This window comes from Pongo abelii, chromosome 8, assembly GCF_028885655.2.
Source record: "Pongo abelii isolate AG06213 chromosome 8, NHGRI_mPonAbe1-v2.0_pri, whole genome shotgun sequence".
Taxonomy (NCBI): domain Eukaryota; kingdom Metazoa; phylum Chordata; class Mammalia; order Primates; family Hominidae; genus Pongo; species Pongo abelii.
In genome coordinates, this window is record NC_071993.2 from 15,020,935 (window position 1) to 15,044,018 (window position 23,084).

General features: G+C 40.7%; 1 protein-coding gene across 5 annotated transcripts in view; it reads left to right on the forward strand.

Annotated features, from left to right (window-relative positions):
* Positions 1-248: 248 nt before the first annotated feature.
* The window catches only part of SUV39H2 (SUV39H2 histone lysine methyltransferase), a 36,635-nt gene continuing 13,799 nt past the window's right edge, over positions 249-23,084 (forward strand). The window contains exons 1-5 of one of the 5 annotated variants that reach the window (XM_024253233.3): positions 249-380; positions 3,332-3,477; positions 18,076-18,747; positions 20,773-20,919; positions 22,366-22,495. In XM_024253233.3, coding sequence (XP_024109001.1) covers positions 18,079-18,747; positions 20,773-20,919; positions 22,366-22,495 — 946 coding nt within the window. In that variant the 5' untranslated portion in view covers positions 249-380; positions 3,332-3,477; positions 18,076-18,078. Of the gene's footprint in view, positions 381-627; positions 765-1,083; positions 1,346-3,331; positions 3,478-18,075; positions 18,748-20,772; positions 20,920-22,365; positions 22,496-23,084 lie in introns of those variants that run through there. The other 4 variants (XM_002820545.6, XM_024253232.3, XM_024253231.3 and 1 more) reach the window with 4 other exon arrangements.

Sequence of the window (23,084 nt, forward strand, 5' to 3'; positions counted from 1 at the left end):
CATCTCTTAAAAAATTCCAAGTCCAGCTCCCCCACCCCCGACGATTCGTAAGCCCCTTTAAGTGAGAAGCACTGATGTGGACCGGCGGTTTCCGCTGTGCCGCACATTAGGATCAGCTGGGAGCTGGACCGCACAGGCCACACCCCACACCAACCAGTCGGAATCCCGGCGACTGCCCCAAACCAGCGGAACCTCTCCAGCCATGCCCACGTACAGCCGCTTCCGAGGCCCGGAGCTCTAGAGGGAGCGGTGTTGGGGGGAGCCTAACGATGGCCCTTGGTGCTGCGGTGGCTGCGGAACCGGACCGGACAGGCAGCGTCCCCGGCTCCCTAGGTCCCCGCTGCCCGTGTCGGATCGCGCAGTGTGCGCGTGCTGCCGAAGTAAGACGTCTCCAAAGCGCCGTGCGGGAAGGCCTGGCCGACGTCTTCCCGAGTGAAGGCGCCAAACGGGCCTGGCGAAGGGAAGGGGTGCCGGACACTGCTAAGGATCCGGGAGCACGCGCGCTCGCCCCGCTCCTCGCGCTTGGGGCCGGGCCTAGCCTTGGGGCGCAGGCGCGCTGGCCGCCGCGAGGTTGGGGGGGGGGGTCGGCCGCCAGTGACGTCAGGACGCCGTGCGGGTTCCATCCCCCTCAAGCCCCGGCCCCCAAGTCCCGCGCGGGCCGGCTAGGGGCGGGGCGTCGGGCCAGCTGAGCTATCCCGTCAGACCGCGCCAGTTTGAATGAAAGCTCCACAAGATGGCGGCGGTTGGGGCCGAGGCGCGAGGAGGTGAGGCTGGAGCGCGGCCCCCTCGCCTTCCCTGTTCCCAGGCAAGCTCCCAAGGCCCGGGCGGCGGGGCCGTCCCGCAGGCCAGCCAGACGGCGACGTGGCGGTTCCCCGCCCGACGCGACCCCAACTCCGGGACGCACGCTGCGGACGCCTACCCTCCCCCAGGCCGCTGACCCGCCTCCCTGCCCGGCCGGCTCCCGCCGCGGAGGTGGGCACTGTCCGAGCCTGGGGCGCTTCGGCTGCGGAGCGTGGCGTCTCCGCCCGCTCGGCCCGGCCCCCTCCGCGTCTCCCGTGGCGGCCTCGGGCGTCGAGGCCGCTCCCCTGCGGTCCCCGGTTGGAGGTCCCCGGGGCCCGGCTGCGACTGGCTCCTTTGTGGTGGTTGGAGCGCGGCGTGCGGCGTGCGCCCGGGCCTTTGAAGTGGGAGGCGGGAAGCGACGCCCGCCGGCGTGAACATGACCTTAATATCAGAGGGGGAGAGGAAATCGGGGCGCTTGTGTGCTAAGAAAGGGGATAAGCGAGGAATCCCCCCCAAGGCGGACACGCTAGGAGGTTGAGTGCCTCGTTGGAGAATCGCCCAGAAAGTGGGTATTTGAGGTTGCAGCCTCTGGCTTACGGTAACTCTTTCACCCACCGGGAGTTTGGTGTTATATCTGTGGACGCTGGGGAATTGGGCACCGAGCGCGCGTGGGTGTGGGCGTCGGGGGGTGTTGGTGTCGCGCACGCTTTGAGAGCCTGGAACTTTTCCGTGCGTTCCGGAATGTAAAGGTGTTTTCAAGCTCGTCTCCTCTCCGCTGGGATTATGACCTCATTATCCCTGAATTTTTCTTCTTGGAGAATGTCAGGGGTTACTGTGAACTAGCGGAAGGTGTTTATGGTGGTCATGAACTATTTAATTTTGTCAGTGAAATCTTTTTCTGCATTACTGGGGACTGTCGAGAGATTGTCTTTTTTTTTTAACCACGTGTTTGCAGTTTTTCATATTCACTTTTTTTTTTTTTTAATTCTCAAAGAGCATTTCCTTTGCGGGTTGTGTTTTGAATCCTCAACTAGATAAAAATGTTTAGGAAAAGCACACAAACACACCTTGGGTAGATAAGAGGAACCTCCTTTATACGTGATCCCCTTAATGAAGTCAACTTAATACAAAACGTCCTCTAGTTCTTGTAGATGGAAGGGACTTATGGGGTCATTTCTCTCCCATAACTGTCCTACCCCCAAACGACCACTACAAAGCAATCAGCCTCTTCCTCCACGTTTTCTGGAGGAAAATACCTTTGTCTTTACTGCTTTAGGATGGAATCGTTTGCAGGCAGTGAGATGGTAGAAATTATGCTTAAGGGTTTCTGACAATGAAGTCTCTGTGTGAGGTGGGGAGGATGAGGAAAGGGTGCCGGAAAAGTTATTGCCGCTAACAAGTGTTCTCCCTTCCCTGAAATTACCTCAAAACACAAAAGGTGATCGCAACTACCTTGGAGAGCTACCAAGTAAAGCTTGAGTTTACTGATAGATTTTGTTTGGTAACACCAGTTTTCTCCATTTTTTTCCAGTGAATCTGACAGCCAAAAAGATTGAGACCTCACTAAAGTCACATAGATCGGTGACCGAGCGATGGGTAGTGCAGAGGATTTTTTTGATCCTGTCTAGTGCTTACCATGACACTAGCCCTAACAACAAGTTTATTCCATTTTCCTAAACGTGTTAATTTACACTTTAAATTCAGTGTGGTAACATGCTGCTTACAGAAATTTGAGGGTGAAATCTTCTGGAACACAATTAGTTTCTGGCTTCTGGAGGGTTGATGATGAGTATGTCTAATTTTCTTTGAGTTTAGTACATGGCTTATGTAAATTGAACACCGTTTTAAAAGTTTGGCTTTAAAAACAGTACAGTCCATAAGTATTACAAAATATCGATATACTCTCCATTTTTTTAATAACTGGAGTTTATTCACCTTGGTGATAATACATTGCAGTATGGGTAAAATAATAAGTGGAATTAAAGCTTCATGCAACATTTCAAAGAGAAAACTAACATATAATGAGTTTGTAACCGTAGAAATATATTTTAATTAGATTTCAGTTCGTTTTGTCTAGTTAAAAAAAATGGAAGTTACGTGTTAACAAATTATAAGATTGTTTTAAAGTATATTTTAGATATGTTTTTAAGAATAAGTGTCCTAGAGATTTACATTTTATTAAAATAGTGATTATAGTCTATGTAGAATACAATGAAAGTAAAAAACATTACCTCTGTTGACCTGCATCTGTATATAATCTTAAAAAAGCTTACAGACATGGAACATTTTCAAGTGACTTAATGGAAATTAACTGATGTCAGTTAAACATAGTGGAATAGAAATCCATGAGAAAATCCAAGAACACCAATTTAACAAAATAGTTCCTTAATGTTTAACTTTTTCTTGAAGACATGTAACTGGTTTCTTGTCATAGGAATTTTTAGTCTAAAACTGCCAGTTGAAAGATGGGGAATAGAGGTTTTAAGTTTCTCTTTTTTGTTTTAATTGAATAGCTATTTCATTAGTAAAGAATTCTATTTTCTTATTGTAGCTTGGTGTGTGCCTTGCCTAGTTTCACTTGATACTCTTCAGGAATTATGTAGAAAAGAAAAGCTCACATGTAAATCGATTGGAATCACCAAAAGGAATCTAAACAATTATGAGGTGGAATACTTGTGTGACTACAAGGTAGTAAAGGTAAGGCAAATATCTAGCCCCTTACAAGAGACCTAATCAGACTTCAGTATTTCATATTTCTGTAACATAAAAAGAACCTTAAAAGTAAGATAAGCTCTTCTTAATGTTTAAAATTCTAAGGCATGATAAATTTATATGTCCTATCATCTGTGTTGCCAAATAGCATTGAGAGGATTTTGAAGCATAAAGTATTCTTGCATTAGAATATTTTCAGGTGCTAGTATCACTCTACATCCAACTCTTGATTATCTCCGTGTGGGTTACCAGAGCAAATGTTTGATCTCCAATTGTCTTTCGTTTTGTTCCTGGATCATATTTCCCCACTATCACCTGAAATGAACCTACCGTTTCAAACCAATTTTAGTGTTACTGACTCTCAAGAACATCACCATTTGCATTTCCTGCCATCTTATCACACTCCAGATTTAGTCAGGTTCTAGGTTATAATAGAATGGCCTGGATTGCAAAGTCATTTCCAGCTTTTGTTTAGTACCTTAGGACTTAAGCAAACTCGTTTCACTTCTCTAAGCCTTCCTTTATTGCTCTTAAAAAACGGCAGAGTTGTTCTCAAAATATATTTTTATCTAAACTTTATGTTTTTGAGTAATTCATCTGTCTATAGCCTGCCTCACTTTCCAAGAACTGTTTTGGTCATTAATCTACCAAATCTATCAGATAAGTGAATCGGGAATCCTGTTTAAGTCTTTATTTTCCTCCTTCATCTTCTATATTGAATCAGTCACTAAATCCCATTCTTTCAAGCTCTATTAGTATCACAGCCTTCCCTGCTCAGTGGGATCTTATGCCCATGCATTTCACCTGCACTCTCAGCATCCTTCAGCCCCTGAAACAGCCCCAATCATCTGCCATCTCAGTTTACAAGCTATGGACTGACCAATCCAGCTGAGAATATTATATAGTCATGCATATCAGCCCCATTATAACTTATTTCTGTTCTCACACTGCTCAGTTCTACCTGACAAGCTTTTTATCTTGCTTGCTTTTCCCGTTCTTGTCAGCAGGTTTTCCAACTTGTATTACTTTTCTGGGTTTCTTACTTTACTCATTTCTCATTTTCTGCTGAAGACCTCCTACCTCAATGAAAAATAGGATCTTTCATGTGTAAACTCTCAACTTACCTTCACCACCAGCTGTTCACACTTATTCTTACTTCCAGAGGTGTCACCATTTTTCTTTTTTCTTCCTATCTACCCCCTCCAGGAGTTTTTTTTTTTTTTTTTTTTTAAAGGCCCAGAGTCTCGCTCTTGTCACCCAGGCTGGAGTGCAGTGGTGTGATCTCGGCTCACTGCAACCTCCACCTCCTGGGTTCCAGCGATTCTTTTGTCTCAGCCTCCTGAGTAGCTGGGACCACAGGTGCCCGCCACCGTGCCCAGCTAATTTTTGTGTTTTTTAGTAGAGATGGGGTTTCACCGTGTTGGCCAGGCTGGTCTCAAATTCGTGACCTCATGATCTGCCCGCCTTGGTCTCCCAAAGTGCTGGGATTACAGGCATGAGCCACTGCACCCGGCCAGACTTATTTTCTTCTCTGATGTCTTGTTTATATCAAGCTCTCTTTTTTTACTGATATATCTCAGTCAGTAAACACATTCAGATCTTCCCTAACCTTCAACGATTTTCTTTGGCCTTGCCTCTCCACTCATGCAAGTGTTTTCTGTCTTTTTCTACTACTGCATGTCCCATTAATTTTTTTAACAGCTTTGTTGAGATATAATTCACATGCTATCATACAACTCACCTATTTAAAGTGTACAATTCAGATTTTGTAAACCGGGCACGGTGGCTCACGCCTGTAATCCTAGTGCTTTGGAGGGCCAAGGCGGGCAGATCACTCGAGGTCAGGAGTTTGAGACCAGCCTGGCCAACATAGTGAAACCCCGTCTCTACTAAAAATAGAAAAATTAGCCAGGCATGGTGGTGGGCTCCTGTAATCCCAGCTACTCGGGAGGCTGAGGCAGGAGAATTGTTTGAACTCCAGGGGTGGATGTTGCAGTGAGTTGAGATCACCCCTCTGCACTCCAGCCTGGGCGACAGAGCGAGAGTCAGTCTCAAAAAAAAAAAAAAAAAAAAAAGAAAAACCCACAGATTTTCTAGTATACTTTAGGAGTCAGTTTTAGAACACTTTTCATTATCCCAAAAGGAAACACTAAACCCCTTAGCTACCACCCGTTACCCCCAGACTTCCTCAGTTACCCTTCTACCTCCAGCCCTAGGACAGCCACTACATCTGTCTGTCCGTTTGCCTGTTTGGACATTTCATAGAAAAGGAATCATACCATATGTGGTCCTTTGTGATTGGCCCCTTTCACTCAGCATGTTTTCAAGGTTCATTCATGTTGTAAAATATATCAATATTTCATTCCTTCTTATTGCCAAAAAATATTTCATCGTATGGATATATCACATTTAACTTATTCATCACTTCGTGGAGATTTGAGTTGTTTCCATTTTGGGACTATTATAAATAATGCTGTTATGAACATTCACCTACAGGGTTCTGTGTGGACATAAGTTTTCATGGTTCTTGGGTATATACCAAGGAGTGGAATTGCTGGGTCATATGGTGACTCTGTGTTTAACTGTTTGAGGAACTGCCAGACTCTTTTCCAAAGCACTGCATTTTACATTTCCGCCAGCAGTGTATGAGTTTCAGTTCTTCACATCCTGGCCAAAACATGATGTTACCTGACTTTTTGATGATAGTTATCCTAGTGGGTTTGAAGTGGTATCTCATTGTGGTTTTGATTTGTATTTTTCTGACTAATGATACTGAGCATCTCCTGTGCCTACTGGTCATTTGTATATCTTTGGAGAAATGTCTGTTCAGATCCTTTGCACATTTTAAAAATTGGATTGTCTGTTTATTCTTGTAATCATTCTTCATATAGTCTGGATACAAATCCCTTATTAGTATGTGATTTGCAAAAATTTTCTCCCATACTGTGAGTTGTCTTTCCACTTCCCATTAGCTTTTTAACCCACCTTATTCTGACTTGTGCCCCTCAGTGACCTTTTAGTTGTCAGATTTGAAGACCTTGAATCTTATTCAACTTTTCCCCATTTAACACTGTTGGCTACCTTTTCCTCTTTGAAACTCTCGTCTATGGAGAGATTGCCTAGGTTTAACATTTGCCTCTTATTTATAAGTTGTGTGATCTTCAGCAAGTTACTTAGACTTTCTGTCTTTCAGTTTCTTCATCTTTGAAGCAAAGATCATTATTGTACTATTCTCACAGGGTGTTACTAGCATTAAATGAGTTAATATAGATAGAATGCGTGGAACAAAGGCCAGCGTGGTAATTATACTGTATGAGTGCTTACTGTGATTATTGTTACCTCTATTCCTACTTCTTTTCCACCTGTTTTTCTTACTGTTCTTTATGAACCTCCTTTACTATCTCTTATTCCTCCTCTGAAATGTTGATAGTCTTCAAGGCCCTGTTCTTGGCCCTCTTCTCACCTTGTAGTTGCTCTGTAGGCAGCCTCTTTCCCAGTGGTTTCTACTTGTATGTGTTTGGCTCATCATTCAGTCTTTCTGAGGCCTTGAGCCCTTTCTGGGCTTCATTGCGAACTGGATACCCTACAGGTATCCAAGTTCACATTCAAAACTGCACCTATTTTCCTCCTTCATACCTGGATTTTGCACTAGTGTTCCCTGTCTTGGTTAACAGAAACATAATTCTCCCACTTACCTAACCTCATGATTGCATATATCTTTAATTCTTCGTTTCTTTTTACTCTCTAAATCTAATGGGTTATCATATTATGTTATCTCTGTCTCTCTGTCCTTTCCTGTTCATTCCTGCTGTGCTTTCACAGAGAGAATTAGTAATAGTTACTTACGGGTCTGTGCTTACATTAAGGGAGCTACCAAGATTCTTGTATGGAATCCTGAGTGTTGTAGTTCAGTTTCAGATCATTTTTGCTGTTTAGTTTCTTCTTAGTCTTTCTCATCAGTTCATCCCTTTTCTTGCTTCGGAATAAGTGACCTTCCTTTGCTCGCTTATGTCCTCAATACCCCACGTACATCCCCCATTTCTTCTGCCTGGCACAGATATTGAATCTCTAAGCCAGCATTACTTCAGCATACCTCTGCCTTTTTTCTTCTCTTTCTCTTTCTTTTACAAATTCAGAGTAGGTGAAGGATCTTGTGACCTTGTCCTTTTCTTGTGTGACCACCTTCACTTAGCTCATGAAAGATATGTCTCAGTACCATAGTCCACCATGCCATTATAGTTGTTTCTTAAACCCAGCTCTGATTGCATTCAAGCCTTGCTTTAGACCTTTTCATGGTTCCCTATTTGCCAGTCTCATCTGAGACACGTTAGCATAGGACCAAGGTTCTTTATCATCTGGCCAACAGCCACCTTTCCAGCCTCATCTCTTGTCATATATCCTATTTTCTGAAATTGAAATATTTGTAGATCATTTCATTTAGCTAAGATGTACTGAGCACCTGTTATGAGCTAGGCACTGTTCTAAGCATTGGAAACATAGCTGAAGAACAGACACAGCTTATATTCTAATGCCTTGAACATATCATGCACTTTTGTGTCCCCTTTCCTCATCCGTTTCCCTCTTCAGAATACTACCATTTCTCTTCCCTGGATCGCAAAATCCTACACAGCACAGTTCAGTGCAAAGGTCACCACCTATTGTAGAACAACCTGCCCTTCCTCACCTCCAGCAAAATTAGTTGATTTATGTTCAGGATTTACAAAGCACCATTCTTGCCATTACTCTAGAATTTGTCGCACTTTATGGTCTTGTTTGTATCAGATCTTCCCTGCTAAATCATCCACCATTTGAGGGCCAGGACTATGTCTCATTGTAGTCCCGGTACAGAATGGGTGTTTGGTCCGTGGTCATTGAATTGTCTTTTGCTTCGGTCATGTTTCTAGGGCCTACATTCACGATTAGACTAGGCCTTCCTGGCTTCATGTTTAGATGATAGCAGCATTCTGTTGACTCGTATCTCCTGTTTCTTTTTCTCGTATACTTACTCGACAAATATTTGAGTTTCTTCTGTGTGCCAGGCACTGTGTTAGGCACTGGGAATAGAAAGATTAATAAGAAACTCCCTCACTATAAAGAACTCACAGCCTAGTGAGAAAGTTTGACAAATAAATAGCCCGTTGCAGTGTAGATGTATAAAAAGTGCTGTGGCAAACATCGTTAGAAGATCTATGGGAGGTGCACCTTGGATAGGTCACAGAAAGCTTCCCAGAAGTGATGTCCAAGTGGAGCCTGAAAAGGCGAACATTGTAATTGACTAGGGCTTCTGTCTGGAGAATGAGGTGGTAGGAGATGGATGTGGGAAAGAAAGAGGTGAGTGAAGGATTTTTCAGCCATCCTAAGGCAATGGGGAGTTAGTTGGCAGATTCTAAAGAGAGTGACACATCAGGTTTGTAATTGAGAGAATTTTCTCTCTGCAAAAAAGAAAGGGGATTGATAGGGAAAGGAATAACACGTGCATGGCTGCATGTTCTGAATGGCTGTCATAGTAACCAGACCAGAAACAATGGTGCTTGGACTAAAGTATTAACGATGGCAAGGAAAAGTAGGTGTGTGGTTCTTCTGTGTTTTTAAAAAAAAATAAGGATGTAAAATGTATGTCTGTGGCTTGTGGTCACAGGGTTGGGTGGGGGTCTGGTAGTGAGGGTGCCAGGTCTAGCAAAATACAGGTTTCTGACTTGGGCAGTGGTGTAGACAATATTACTGTTCACCAGGAATACAGGAGTAGGAACTAGATTGGGTTTGGGGACCCATTTCCAGTGGGTTTAAGTTCTACTTAAAACGTACTCAACTTTCTTGAGTACTGTCAAAATGTACTTTCTTGAAGACATTTTAAGTGTAACTTAAACCAACTGGAAGTGGGGCTCAAATCAATAGTGAGATCTAACTGGAAACATAGATCTTAAAGTAATTGGCAAAAAGATAGAGAGGGAAGCCTTGGGAGTGGATGCAGTTTCCTGTTCATGAACTCAGCCAATATTTACTGGCCATCTACCATGTCCTGCACTAGGAATTGGGAATCTGAGCAATGAGTGATGTGAGGGTACGGTCCTGATACTATGGAGTTTATCGTTCAGTGAGGGTAGAAATACCTTAAATACAGTTGGACAAAGTACTTATTGTAGTTGACGTAGTGTTGATGTGACAGAAAGATCTCACTTATCCTGGAGAGACTGGGCAGGTATCCCTGAGGAACTGATGTTTCAACTTAGTACTAAAGGAAGAAAGGGATACGTGGGAGCGATTTCGAGGCAGAAGACAGCCTGACTTCAAGGAGTAGAAAGAGGGCCTTCAAGGAATAGAGGGTGTGAGTGGAACAGAAAAGTAGGAGGGAGCACGTGAGGTTGGCGGGGTGGGCAGGCCCCAAGAGTATGCGGCTCCTCATGGGCCGAGGAAAGGATTTTGGACTTCCTCTTAAGGGCATAGAGAACCATTTAGTAGTTTTAAGCAGGGGAGCAGCGTGCTGAGATGTATGTGTTGAAAACATGACTCTGGCTGTTGTGCCCTGAATGGGTTGAGGGTGGCAAGAGGCGATTGCAGTAGCCTAAGCAAAGCAAATGTGAGCAGAAAACAAGGACTGAGGATGAGCCCTGAGGAGTAGGTGGGGACACTCATAGGAAAGACTGTCAGAGTCTGAGACACACTGGCAAGAGAGGTAGTCAGAAAATGGGAAGAGTTGGCTGGGCGCAGTGGCTCACGCCTGTAATCCCAGCACCTTGGGAGGCCGAGGCGGGCAGATCATTAGGTCAGGAGATTGAGACCAGCCTGGCCAACATGGTGAAACCCCGTCTCTACTAAAAATATAAAAATTAGCTTGGTGTGGTGGTGCGCTTGCCTGTAATCCCAGCTGCTCGGGAAGCTGAGGCACGAGAATCACTTGAACCCAGGAGGCGGAGGTTGCAGTGAGCCGAGTTCGCACTACTGCACTCCAGCCTGGTGACAGAGCGAGACTCGGTCTCAAAAAAAAAAAAAAGAAAGAAAGAAAATGGGAAGAGTAAATCATGGGAACCAGAGGAAAAGATGATGTCAGCAGGAGAGAAACAGTAGGTCAGAGAACTGGAAAGAATCCACTGTATTTAGTAATGGAGGGTCACTGATGCCCTTAGAGCACCTCTGAGAAGAGCCAAAGGAATGAATTAAAGAATGAACCAGGCCGGCTGCAGTGGCTCACGCCTGTAATCCCAGCACTTTGGGAGGCTGAGGCGGGTGGATCACCTGAGGTCGGGAGTTCGAATCAGCCTGACCAACATGGAGAAACCCTGTCTCTACTAAAAATAGAAAATTAGCCGGGCGTGGTGGCACATTCCTGTAATCCCAGCTACTTGCGAGGCTGAGGCAGGAGAATAGCTTGAATCCGGGAGGCAGAGGTTGCAGTGAGCTGAGATCATGTCATTGCACTCCAGCCTGGGCTACAAGAGTGAAACTCCGTCTCAAAAAAAAGAATTAACCAGAGGTAAGAAAGTAGAGTCAAGTAGTATGGACAACTCTTCCATGAATCCTAGCTTTCAAGAAAACGAGAGGGCTACATGGGTATAAGGGTGTTTATAATTTTTTTCAAGTTTTTTTGAAAAGACCATTGTGATAGTAATTTTTTTTTAATTTTGAGGAGGTATTATGCATGTAGTTTTAAAAAGTGAATGTTATAAAAGGTCAGATACTGACATCTACCCCGTGACCTAGTTTCAGTCTCTCAGTCTTAGCAACTTAATATGTCTTTTAGAGATTCCCTACATACACAAGGGTTTATATCTCAGAGGAGGTTTAGTTTTATTTTGCTTTTTGAAAATGGAGCCTGTTTAAATGCTAGTGAGAACCAGCAGAGGGAGATGCTGAAGAGACAAGAAGAATTGACCGAGGAAGTGCGTCTCTCTTTTCATGTCTGCATCCACTTTCTCTCTAGCTCCATGGCCATGGAAGGCTGGCAGTTAAGGCAGTTAATGCCTGGTGGTTTCCATTTTCTCTTTGCACTAGTAACAAAGGTCATACATCACTGAAAATAACACAGGAGGTAGGGGTGGGAACCTTGAGCAAAGTGGAGGAGGTCTGAAATAGCCAACTTGAGAAATGGAAAAAATTCTGTGGGGGGAGGAAAAAGGATTGTTACTATTATGAATTCATGTCAAGGGTCAAGTTGAACTTAAAGGGTGTTAATTGTAGTAGTATTGAGTCTCAATGCAAGGTGATTTTTCTGCAGCATTATTGTTGCTACATCACCGCTTCATACAGAATAATTTCTGACAAAACTATGGGTATTTAAGATAGTTCAGTTAAGAACAAGATCCTCTGTACACATTGATGGACATGCACATAGCTTAGTAAGCTGAGCAATAAATATTGCCTATAGCTTTGGTTTCTTAAAGTATACAGGTACTTTTGTGTTTCGAGAACCACCTCTATACGGCGTGGCACAAGTTAACAATAGTCCACATCTGACAATAGAGTGATATTCCTAAAACACTGATTGAACCTAGAGTGGTTAAGAACTAGAATAACATAGAAATCATTATACTACAACCTGTATTTGAGAGATCAGGAAAACAGAGCACTAAGAAAATACTTTAACAATCAATGTCATGTGGCTCACTTTTTTCAATTCTGGGTCTCTAACCCAGCTGTCACAATTCCTACTCTTACTGGCATGAAAATTCAGTGATTTTCCATTGACTAAAATAGTTCTCAGACTGTGCTCCCATGGAACCACTGGTGTTTTCATAATCAAATTCTAGTTATTTATTTAGAGACAGGGTCTCATTCTGTTGGCCAAGCTGGAGTGCAGAAGCCTGATCTTGGCTCACTGCAGCCTTGACATCCCAGGCTCAAGTGATCCTTGCATCTCGGCCTCTTGGACAGCTAAGACCACAGGCATGTGCCACCACATGCTGCTAATTTGTAGAGACAAGGTCTCACTATATTGTCCAGGCTGGTCTCCAACTCCGGGGCTCAAGCAATCCTCCTGCCTCAGCCTCCCAAAGTGAGCCACTGTGCCCAGCCAGATACAGGTTATTTTAACACTGATATTGAATATGATGATTATTTCAAAATTGGCAGAAAAAAATAGCTAGTGGAAGGACAAATTTTTTTAGTTCTTTGTCTTCTCATATGTTTCTTTTAAAGTTTTGGTGTTTGCTGCCACTTGTTGGCTATAGACAGCAGGTGACAAATACTGAGAAACCATGAATTGCTACCTCCAAGTTTATCAGCTTGTATTTCCTTTAAGAATTCATACAGTTATTGTTGTGAGTTGTATATTACATACCTTTTGGTACTCCTGTTTTTTTGTTATACATTCAGAAACATTTAGTCACAGCCTAAGATATGGTGAGCAGTTGTGCTCATTTGGGGGCTATAAAGAATAAGATTCCATTCCTTCCCGCAAATAACTTAGAGTTTAAATTGGAAATTGGAACAAAAAGGAGTTGATGGTGATCAGTTCTTCTTGGGTATGAGAGACAGGAAAGACTTCATAGAAGAGGTGATATTTACACTGTTTTAAAAGATGAGACAAGCATTCATTGGGCCAGTGGGAAAGGCCCTCCTAATTAGGGAGAACTTTGTGAAGAAAGCAGCAGGGGCATCAAAAGGCCTGGCAAGTTGTTCATTGTGGCTACTGTGTGTTGGGTGAATGGGGCCATGATGGAAGATGGAGCCAGAGAGGCATCAGGGAACAGTTCCAGAGTGGCTTGCTTTCTGAAAAGAGGAACTTTGAACTTTGTTCCCTAGGCAGGGTGGAAACCATTAACAGTTTTTAAGCAAAATAACAACAGGATAACTGGTTCTGTGGATTTTTTGTTTTTACAAAAAAACTCCGTAGTAAAGAAGGATAGAGTGTTTGAAGCTGTAAGTCTGGAGTAGGGAAACCAGTTGGAAGATTAATGTTTAAGAATGCAGGCAAGAATTGTGGGCCTGAAGTGACTAACGCTATAGAAATAGAGATGGACAGGAAGAAGTCCATCTCTAAAGAAACTTGGTGATGATTGGATTGAGGAGAAGAAGGAATTGAGATAACCTGGTTTCTGGCTTGTGTGAGTAGGTGGACAGGTAAGATTCACCATGATAAGGAATAAAGAAATAATCTGATGTGGAAGGACAGTGGTGAGTTACATGTGGATAGGTTGCTTTAAGAACCATCCGGTAGGCTATTGGATATATTGGGCTGCAGATAAAACTTGGAGAGTCATCAGCATATAATTATTAGTTAAAACTATGGGGTGATGAGGTTGTCCAAAGAGATCGTTTATAGTAGGAATTCTCTAAACCTGGAATCTAAATATCCTGAAATTACCCAAAATGTTTTATATGTGGTTTTTTTAGAGAAAGGTCCATTGCTTTCATCAGATTCTCCAAAGGGATAAACAGGTTCCTGTGAAAAGGGATGCCAGACAGGGTCCTGCGTGTCTCCATCGTGTAAGTGGTGGGCAGGGGAAGCAGTCTCAGCAAGGAAAATACAGAGGAGCAAGAAGGAAGTCTTGAGAAATGGTTAGGTGCTGGCTGCTGCCTTAGAGAGGTCAAATAAGAGGAGGGCTGAAGAGTCCGTGGGTTTGGCAATTAATAGATTTGTAAAATTGTTCCTAACAAGATGGAGTTAAATGTACTTCATGAAGCTCCCCTAGAGGCACCATGGTTTCTGAGAACTTTAAGAACCACTGGCCTACAATAAAGTTCAAGTGTCTCAGCCAAGTGAGTGTTATGGTTGTCTAAAATTTGTTCTTGCCTTACCATTACAAATTTTAGCTTGTTTCAACATTCCGAACCTTAAAGCTAGACAGATCCATCTCTTCACTATTTTTTAGATACTTCATGCATATCTTAGCTCCCAGCTTTTGCCCATGTTTTTCATCCTGCCATGTTCCCTACTCAATCACTGCTCTCACTCCTTCAGAGTGTAGTGTGTACTGCTTTCTGTCTTCCCTTTTCTCATTGTCTGAGCTGTATTGATTTCCCTCTATATTCTGGTGATAATGCCTTAGGTTGCTACTTATTTCACATTACTGCTGCCTCTTCCCTATGAGATTTTACTCCTAAAGGCTAGTAATATATTTCCCCATACCCCCTAGTGACCAAACGTTCATATACTTATTATAGATCCTAAAATATTTGAATGACTTTAACTGACACCGAAGATAGTTGGGGGAAATGTCTTTTTTTTTTTTTTTTTTGGAGACAGAGTCTTGCGCTGTCACTCGGACTGGGCTGGAGTGCAGTGGCTTGATCTCAGCTCACTGCAACCTCTGCTTCCCAGGTTCAAGCAATTCTCCTGCCTCAGCCTCCCAAGTAGCTGGGATTACAGGTGCCTGCCCACCACCATGCCTAGCTAATTTTTTGTATTTTTAGTAGAGATGGGGTTTCACCATGTTGGCCAGGCTGTTCTCGAACTCCTGACCTCGTGATTCACCCGCCTTGGCCGGGAAATGTCTTTAAGAAAAAATTCATATGATGTATTCCAAATTACATAGGAGTAATTTATGGATCATTTTTGCCACTGGGATTCCATTTCTATAGGTAATCAAGAGTTGATTACATATCAGAATAAGATATTGATATAATAAGCTTATGAACTTTTTGGCCTTTAGTTGGCATTTTAGCTTATTGAATTTGTTTCTTAAAGTGGTTTTCTGTGTAAAATTATTTTTCAAAGTGGAAATATCTTTTTTGGATTTTAAAAATAAAATATGCTTATAAAATAAAAGTCAAGTCTACCAAGTTGAAACAAAATCTTACTAATATTTCTATGCTAGTCTGCTATAAGCATTCATGTTTTATAAGCATATTTACTGTTCATAAATTCAAGTAGGTACCAATGTGATTAGCATATAAAACTTGGTCATTTCAAATGCAAGTGATTCATCTAAGATTAAATACAATTAATTATTTGGGAAATAACTTCAGTGGCGGATGTTTTTAGTGTTCCTGGATGATTTAACCATTGACTTAAAGCCACCATTTCTATTTCTTTGATTGTTTGCTGGGAACATTTGGCATAACCCAGGGCTATGGTAGGAAAAACTGTAGCCAAAAAAAAGAAAAAGGACCAGGATTGCATTGCTTTATTCCAGCATCTGAAAAATTTAAAATGTTTAGAATTAAGGGGAGTAGAAAAGTTAGATGCTGCCAATTGGATCTCGTATCTGCTAAAGTGTGAACAGATACCCACTAACAGCAGTCCTGAATTGTAGCGGTCACCTGAAAGGAAGAAATCCTTAGGCTTTAGTGGGGCTCAATTTGACAAATACTAAAATGTACATCTACGCTTTTTTTTTTTTTCCTGGAACCACAATATATATTTCCACAGAATTACAGTTCTTGTGCATATCTGCACACCATGTAATCACATTTTTTAAGAGAAGAAAACTTTTGACCAATTTTCAAAAGAAAGCAAAGTTTTTAATTCACAAGGATTACTGCTTGTTGAATAGAATATAATGAAACAAAACATTAAGATGCAGATAGTGGGGATAAAATAAGCCCACTCCTGGGTGGGCACCTGGTTCCTGCACAGCTACCTCATGGTGTCCCTCAGCCCAATTTGTGCCTCAGCAACATGGCAGAAATCACATGGCTTAGACCTTTCGTCATTAATGCATTTTGACTGTTAAAACAACTGTCATAGACATCTGTACTTTGTAATAAAAACTTTCTTAAAATTTTCAGGGAAAAGCAGTTATCTCAATTAACAAGATTTTTCAGTATCTATGACTTAAAATGATAATGTTACTGTCCAATGCAGTTTAATCACCTTTTTATTTTAGAAGACATTTTGTGATCTAATGTTACCCCTTGGGCATGTGGCTATATATTATTCCAGAAGAAAAAAAAAATTACTGAGACTTTACTTCAAAATTTGTTAGACACACTTAACTGTGTTTTTTATCTTTTATTTTTTACTTTTTTTTTTTTTTTTTTTGACATGGAGTCTCGCTCTTTTGCCCAGACTGGAGTGCAGTGGCACAGTCTTGGCTCACTGCAGCCTCCTCCTCCTGGGGTCAGGCAATTCTCCTGCCTCAGCCTCCCAAGTAGCTGGGATTACAGGTGCCTGCCACCACACCCGGCTAATTTTTTGTATTTTTAGTAGACAAGGTTTCTCCATGTTGGCCAGGCTGGTCTTGAACTCCTGGCCCCAAGTGATTCACCCACCTCTGCCTCCCAAAGTGCTGGGATTACAGGCGTGAGCCACTGCGCCCAGCCTGAACTGCCTTTTTAAAAAGAAACTTAAACATGGCATTGCCTTACTTTAAGGGAGGAAAACATAGTCATTGAAGTGAAAAGATACCATGGTGCCTTGTTGCCAAGGCATCGTGGCCAACAACAGTCTGAGGGATAAATTAGAATAGTTGCTCTTAGGTGGCTTGAGTGCCTGCTACCTAATCCAGTCATGGGTGAGTCTAAATAAAATCAGCATTCTCTAGAAGAGAGCTGTCCAATAGAAATGTAATGCAAGCTGCAGATGCCATTCAACATCTACTAACCACATTGAACAAAGTAAAAAGAAACAGCTGAAATTGCTTTCAAGAATATATTTGATCCAGTATATCCAAAATATTATTTCAACCTGTAATCAAGATTTTTTTTAAGTTAGAGATACTTAGTGTTCTTTTTTTTGTATAATACAAAGTCTTCAAAATTCAGTTTTTTTTTTTTTTTTTTTTTGCTTTTTTTGTTTGTTTGTTTGTTTTGTTTGTTTGAGACTGAGTCTCGCACTCTGTCGCCCAGGCTGGAGTGCAGTGGTGCAATCTTGGCTCACTGCAAACTCTGCCTCCCAGGTTCAAGCGATTCTTGTGCCTCACCCTCCCCTACTACTGGGATTACAGGCGTGCACCACCACACCCAGCTAATTTTTGTGTTTTTAGTAAAGATGGGGTTTTCCCATGTTGCCCAGGCTGGTCTCGAACTCCTGGGCTCAAGTGATCCACCCACCTTGGTCTCCCAAAGTGCTGGGATTACAGGCATGAGCCACCGTGCCCAGCCTCAGTGTGTATTATATTTTAAGCATATCTCAATTCAGATTGGCCACATTTCAAGTTTTCAGTAGCTATATGTGGCTAGTAATAACTGTATTGGACAGTTCATCCCTAGAACATCTAGAGAATGTGTGCCCATGATGTTGAGAAATGAGTTCCCTCGTGTCTAGTGTATGATATTAAGTTACGGACGTTAAGAATGCCTGAATCTGTTGCTGGCCAAGTAAGCCACTAACCTAGGTCATAAAGAGTTAGCTTTGGGACGATCTATTTCCATGATCAAAATAAATACGTCTGGGTTTAACCTGAATCACCATTTAGTAACATAGTCATCAGTTTCAGTACCTTTGTCTTTTTCCAGGTAAAACTCTTTAGCCTCTTATCAAACATGTTATGCCACATCTAAATTCCATATTTTATGTAATATAAGGAAAAATAGTTTTATTTGTATGATTTATACTTCATGTGTTAGGAACCTGTGACTACATGTTCTGAACCGTTAGTAAGAAAAATGGTAATGGATACCTTACTCTTCAAGATTTTTAATTATTTTTGGTAAAACTGGGAAATAGCCATCTGATTTGCATTTTATTTTCTTTTGTATTTTAAGGATATGGAATATTATCTTGTAAAATGGAAAGGATGGCCAGATTCTACAAATACTTGGGAACCTTTGCAAAATCTGAAGTGCCCGTTACTGCTTCAGCAATTCTCTAATGACAAGCATAATTATTTATCTCAGGTAAAGAAAGGCAAAGCAATAACTCCAAAAGACAATAACAAAACTTTGAAACCTGCCATTGCTGAGTACATTGTGAAGAAGGCTAAACAAAGGATAGCTCTGCAGAGATGGCAAGATGAACTCAACAGAAGAAAGAATCATAAAGGAATGATATTTGTTGAAAATAGTGTTGATTTAGAGGGCCCACCTTCAGACTTCTATTACATTAATGAATACAAACCAGCTCCTGGAATCAGCTTAGTCAATGAAGCTACCTTTGGTTGTTCATGCACAGATTGCTTCTTTCAAAAATGTTGTCCTGCTGAAGCTGGAGTTCTTTTGGCTTATAATAAAAACCAACAAATTAAAATCCCACCTGGTACTCCCATCTATGAATGCAACTCAAGGTGTCAATGTGGACCTGATTGTCCCAATAGGATTGTACAAAAAGGCACACAGTATTCGCTTTGCATCTTTCGAACTAGCAATGGACGTGGCTGGGGTGTAAAGACCCTTGTGAAGATTAAAAGAATGAGTTTTGTTATGGAATATGTTGGAGAGGTATGTTTCGTTTGCCACGTAGTAAATGATGGATATGTAAGGTTTATACTTTTGGAAAATTACCTTTTTATCTCTTTAACAGATACTTGGTACATTTTGATATTTTCGTTTTCAGATATGTAGAAATTTATTCAGATTTAGGAGAAGAGTTCACTGGCATATTTAGAAATAAAAAACTTTTATATGAACAAAAAATATATGTTAAAACAAATTGATATAGTCATCTTTCAACAAATACACATTCCTACTAGTCAAACCTAGGATTTGTAAAATTTAAAATATGACAACTATTTTTACCCAAAAGTCCTAAGAAGAAACTCAGATGTAACACATGCTGCTTTGAAACTTGAAAGTTTTAATTTACTTCATCTATTTGACCAAATATGATTAAATGTAGTTGGCAGAACTCTATTTTGGATCAACATGAAAGATACTATATTTATGAGTATTGTAAAATATACACAAGCATTTATTGCATCCATAAGAAAATTAGGTTCTGTGCATCTGTAACTTACTTTTGAACTGTGAAGACCATTCTCAAAACTACTATACAAATACTAGCAAATTCATTTGTATACAAATCATATATCTATGTATATATATATATAAATGTAAAAAGTATTTGCCGTGTGTCACATACTATTCTAAGCACTTGATGTATTAATTCACTAATCCTCTCCAAAACTCAGTGAGGTAGTACTATTTCTTTTTCTTTTCTTTTTTTTTTTTTTTGAGAAGTAGTACTGTTATGTCCATTATTATAGAGAAATTGAGCACCTTGCCCAAGGTCACACAGGTCATAAGGTAATAAGAACCAAGATTCAAAGCTCTAAAATCAGTAGTCTTCACCATGGCACCACACTGCTTCAAACTGAAGGGTAGGTTGAGCTGTGACTAGAAAGACACAAGCATGGCTACATATCTGGAGTTGTCAACTCTGGATTTTTTAGTTGGAATTGGGTCACCTATAACTATCTGTATTCATCTATAATTCTGAAACTAACTTAGATGTCTGTTTTGATTCTTTTAGACGGTGGTAGATTATTATAAATTATTCAGTATACAAGATCTTGTATGATCAAATTACTCTTTTTGTTAACCAAAATTTTTTTGAGTTGCCTTCTTAATGAGTGCAGCAGCCAAATTTGGTTGGTAACATAAAGTACTTTAGACACTTTGGGTTTCTTAAGCTGAGCGTGTCATAAAACTGTGTTCTTAAGAGCAGAACTGTAGATGACGATCTTAGACTTACAGAATTGCATGAAAATAACATATTCTACAAAAACAAAACCTTCCATTCCAAAGTTAACATAGCTTCTCCCCTGTATTTTTAACAATTTTCCATTTGTAACTGCATATATATAAGTTACAGGAAAAATGTGCCTGGATCATATTTAGAGCATGTACTTGCAGATTTAGTCCTTAACATTCAGTTGTGTCCTGTAGAGAGCTATAGATGTATAGCCTTTTGAACATCCTAATTATAATGAAAGTAATGCAGTGTTTCAACTTACTGCTCAAATCCTGTTTAAAAAGTCATAAATCAACCAAGTACAGTTAATCCCAGCACTTGGGGAGGTCAAGGCTGGAGGCTCACTTGAGCCCAGGAGTTCCAGACCAGTGTGGGCAACATAGTGAGACCCCACATCTCTACAAAAACTAAATCATTAGCTGGGCGTGGCAGTATGCACCTGTGATCCAGCTATTCAGGAGGCTGAGGCAGGAAGATCGCTTGATCCCAGGAGTTAAAGGATGCAGGGAGTCATGATGGCACCACCGCATCATGACAGAGCGAGACCCTGTTTAAAAAAAAAAAGTCATCAATCTTTTGCATTATCATTTTTCTTCCCCTCATTTTCCCACCTCTTTGCATCTGAATCTTAGTTTGTGTGAATGTTTGCTTTGATGACACCTGAATTTCTTACTTTTTAAATATTTGTAGGTATTCGCATATTAGTAGATATGTAGATGAATGCTTCTTTGGTTCAGTAGCTACTTAATATACTTATAGTTTTTTTTGTTTAGGTAATCACAAGTGAAGAAGCTGAAAGACGGGGACAGTTCTATGACAACAAGGGAATCACGTATCTCTTTGATCTGGACTACGAATCTGATGAATTCACAGTGGATGCGGCTCGATACGGCAATGTGTCTCATTTTGTGAATCACAGCGTAAGAAGACATACGTAAATTTTAGACACAGCTAACAATTCAACCTAGTACTAGTTTCCATAGCTAAAGAATAATTCCCTTTAAACTACATATCCTTTTAACATTTCCAAAATATGTATTTTATAAGGAGGGCAGCTTCTGTTAAGTTATGCTATTATTGCTGTATTAGGAAAATTAAACATTGAGGTGCCTACCAAATATTAATAGCATGTATTTTAAAAGAGTCTTTACATATGTTACTTCATTTAAACTTTCTAGTAACTTTGTATGGTAGGTTTTATTTTCATATTACAACGAGCAGAGCAATTAAGAGGTAAAATGTCCAAGAGTTACACAGAACTGTGTCTTAATGGAAGTTAACACGACTAAATTTTAGGATGTACAACTGAAGGTAAATGTATTTTCTTAAAATGTAAACATGTTAACTTTTTATAAAATTTAAAGATTTGTAGAGTATTTGTGTAGGGCTATTTTTCTAAATTATAAATTAGTATTCTTCCTTACCTTTTAATGTCTGAAAGCTCTTAGAATACAGCTGGAACTTAACTGCAGAATTCTGGACTCTATAAATAATTTCCAGAAATTAGGGACGTTAATAATTTTGGGTTACCTACTTAAGTACCAAGTGGATAGTAAAACATTAGGCTTGTTAGGTTGACATTATCTGCATTTTGTGGATAATAAGGACAGTGTGTGTCACAAAGTTATATAGCTGAACATATAAAGGAAGGTAGACTATGTTAAACTTCTGATGGATTTCATAGTAAGAAATTGGTGTATGATTAGCAGAGAGCTTCTGGTCCCTTGTTTGTTGATTAAACATTGAAGAATTTTTTTCTTAATGATAAATTCGAGATACTCTCAAAATAGAGATATTCTATCCAGGACCATTAAACAGTTTTGATTCCTTAGTATGACTCTCTACATTTTTATTCTTGCATATTCCGTAAGTTACTATAGTATTCTCAAAACATTGAAGAGTTTGGACCAAAAATTTAAGCAGTGAAACTCCATGCAGTGTAAAATTTGAGTTCTGTAGTGCAGATTTGATTTTTTAAACACAGTTATTCTAGTTCTTTAAAGTATATGCCTTACTGAAATAGTTACCAGTGAAATAATAATGTTATCTGGGATTTGCATTGAAATTCTCCAGGAAAAAAAGTTGGGACTAGAGGAATAAGATTGGCAAGCGTGTTACTAATTGTTGAAGCTGTATAGTGGATACATAGGGATTTTTTATTTTCTCTATTTTATACTTGTCTGAAGTTTTTATAAGGGAAAACAATCTTTTTAAATGTGCATGCCTCAAAGACCTCTAAGCAATAAGCAACTTAATTTCCAGTGGAACTTAAACTAAATCTCTAGGAAAGTAAACATTTTATATGGCATGTAGAAGGGCTTGTTCACACCGTTTGTACTTAAATGGGTTCTAATGTTCCTTTTTAGTGTGACCCAAATCTTCAGGTGTTCAATGTTTTCATTGATAACCTCGATACTCGTCTTCCCCGAATAGCATTGTTTTCCACAAGAACCATAAATGCTGGAGAAGAGCTGACTTTTGATTATCAAATGAAAGGTATGCTTTTCAAGTACAGTTTCATTGGTGTCAGTTTCAATATGAAGAATCAAATCAGACTAGGAAGAGACCTTAGATATCTGAACCAAAGCTAATACTAAAGATGAAAAAGTTGAGGCAGTAAGTTTGTCATCCTAAGGTACAAAGCTAATCCAACAGCTAATACTAGAACCCAGGTCTGCCTGAGCTTCAGCTGAGGAATGGTTCTACATCGTATATTTTCAGAACTTCCATTTTGGAAACTGATTTATTTATTATAGCATCTTAATACTGTACTACTTGTATTTTTTTTTTTTTTTTTTTTTTTTAATTGTGGGCTGAGCATGGTGGCTCCTGCCTGTAATCCCAGCACTTTGGGCTTGAGCGCAGGAATTCAAGACCAGCCTGGGCAACATGGTGAAACCCTGTCTCTAGAAAATATGAAAAAACTAGCCGGGCGTGGTGGCATGTGCCTGTAGTCCCAGCTACTCGGGAGGCTGAGGTGGGAGGATGGCTTGAGACAGGGAGGTTGAGGCTACAGTTGAGCTGTGAATAGCACCACTGCACTCCAGCCTGGAAGACAGAGACCCTGTCTGGGAAAAAAAAAAAA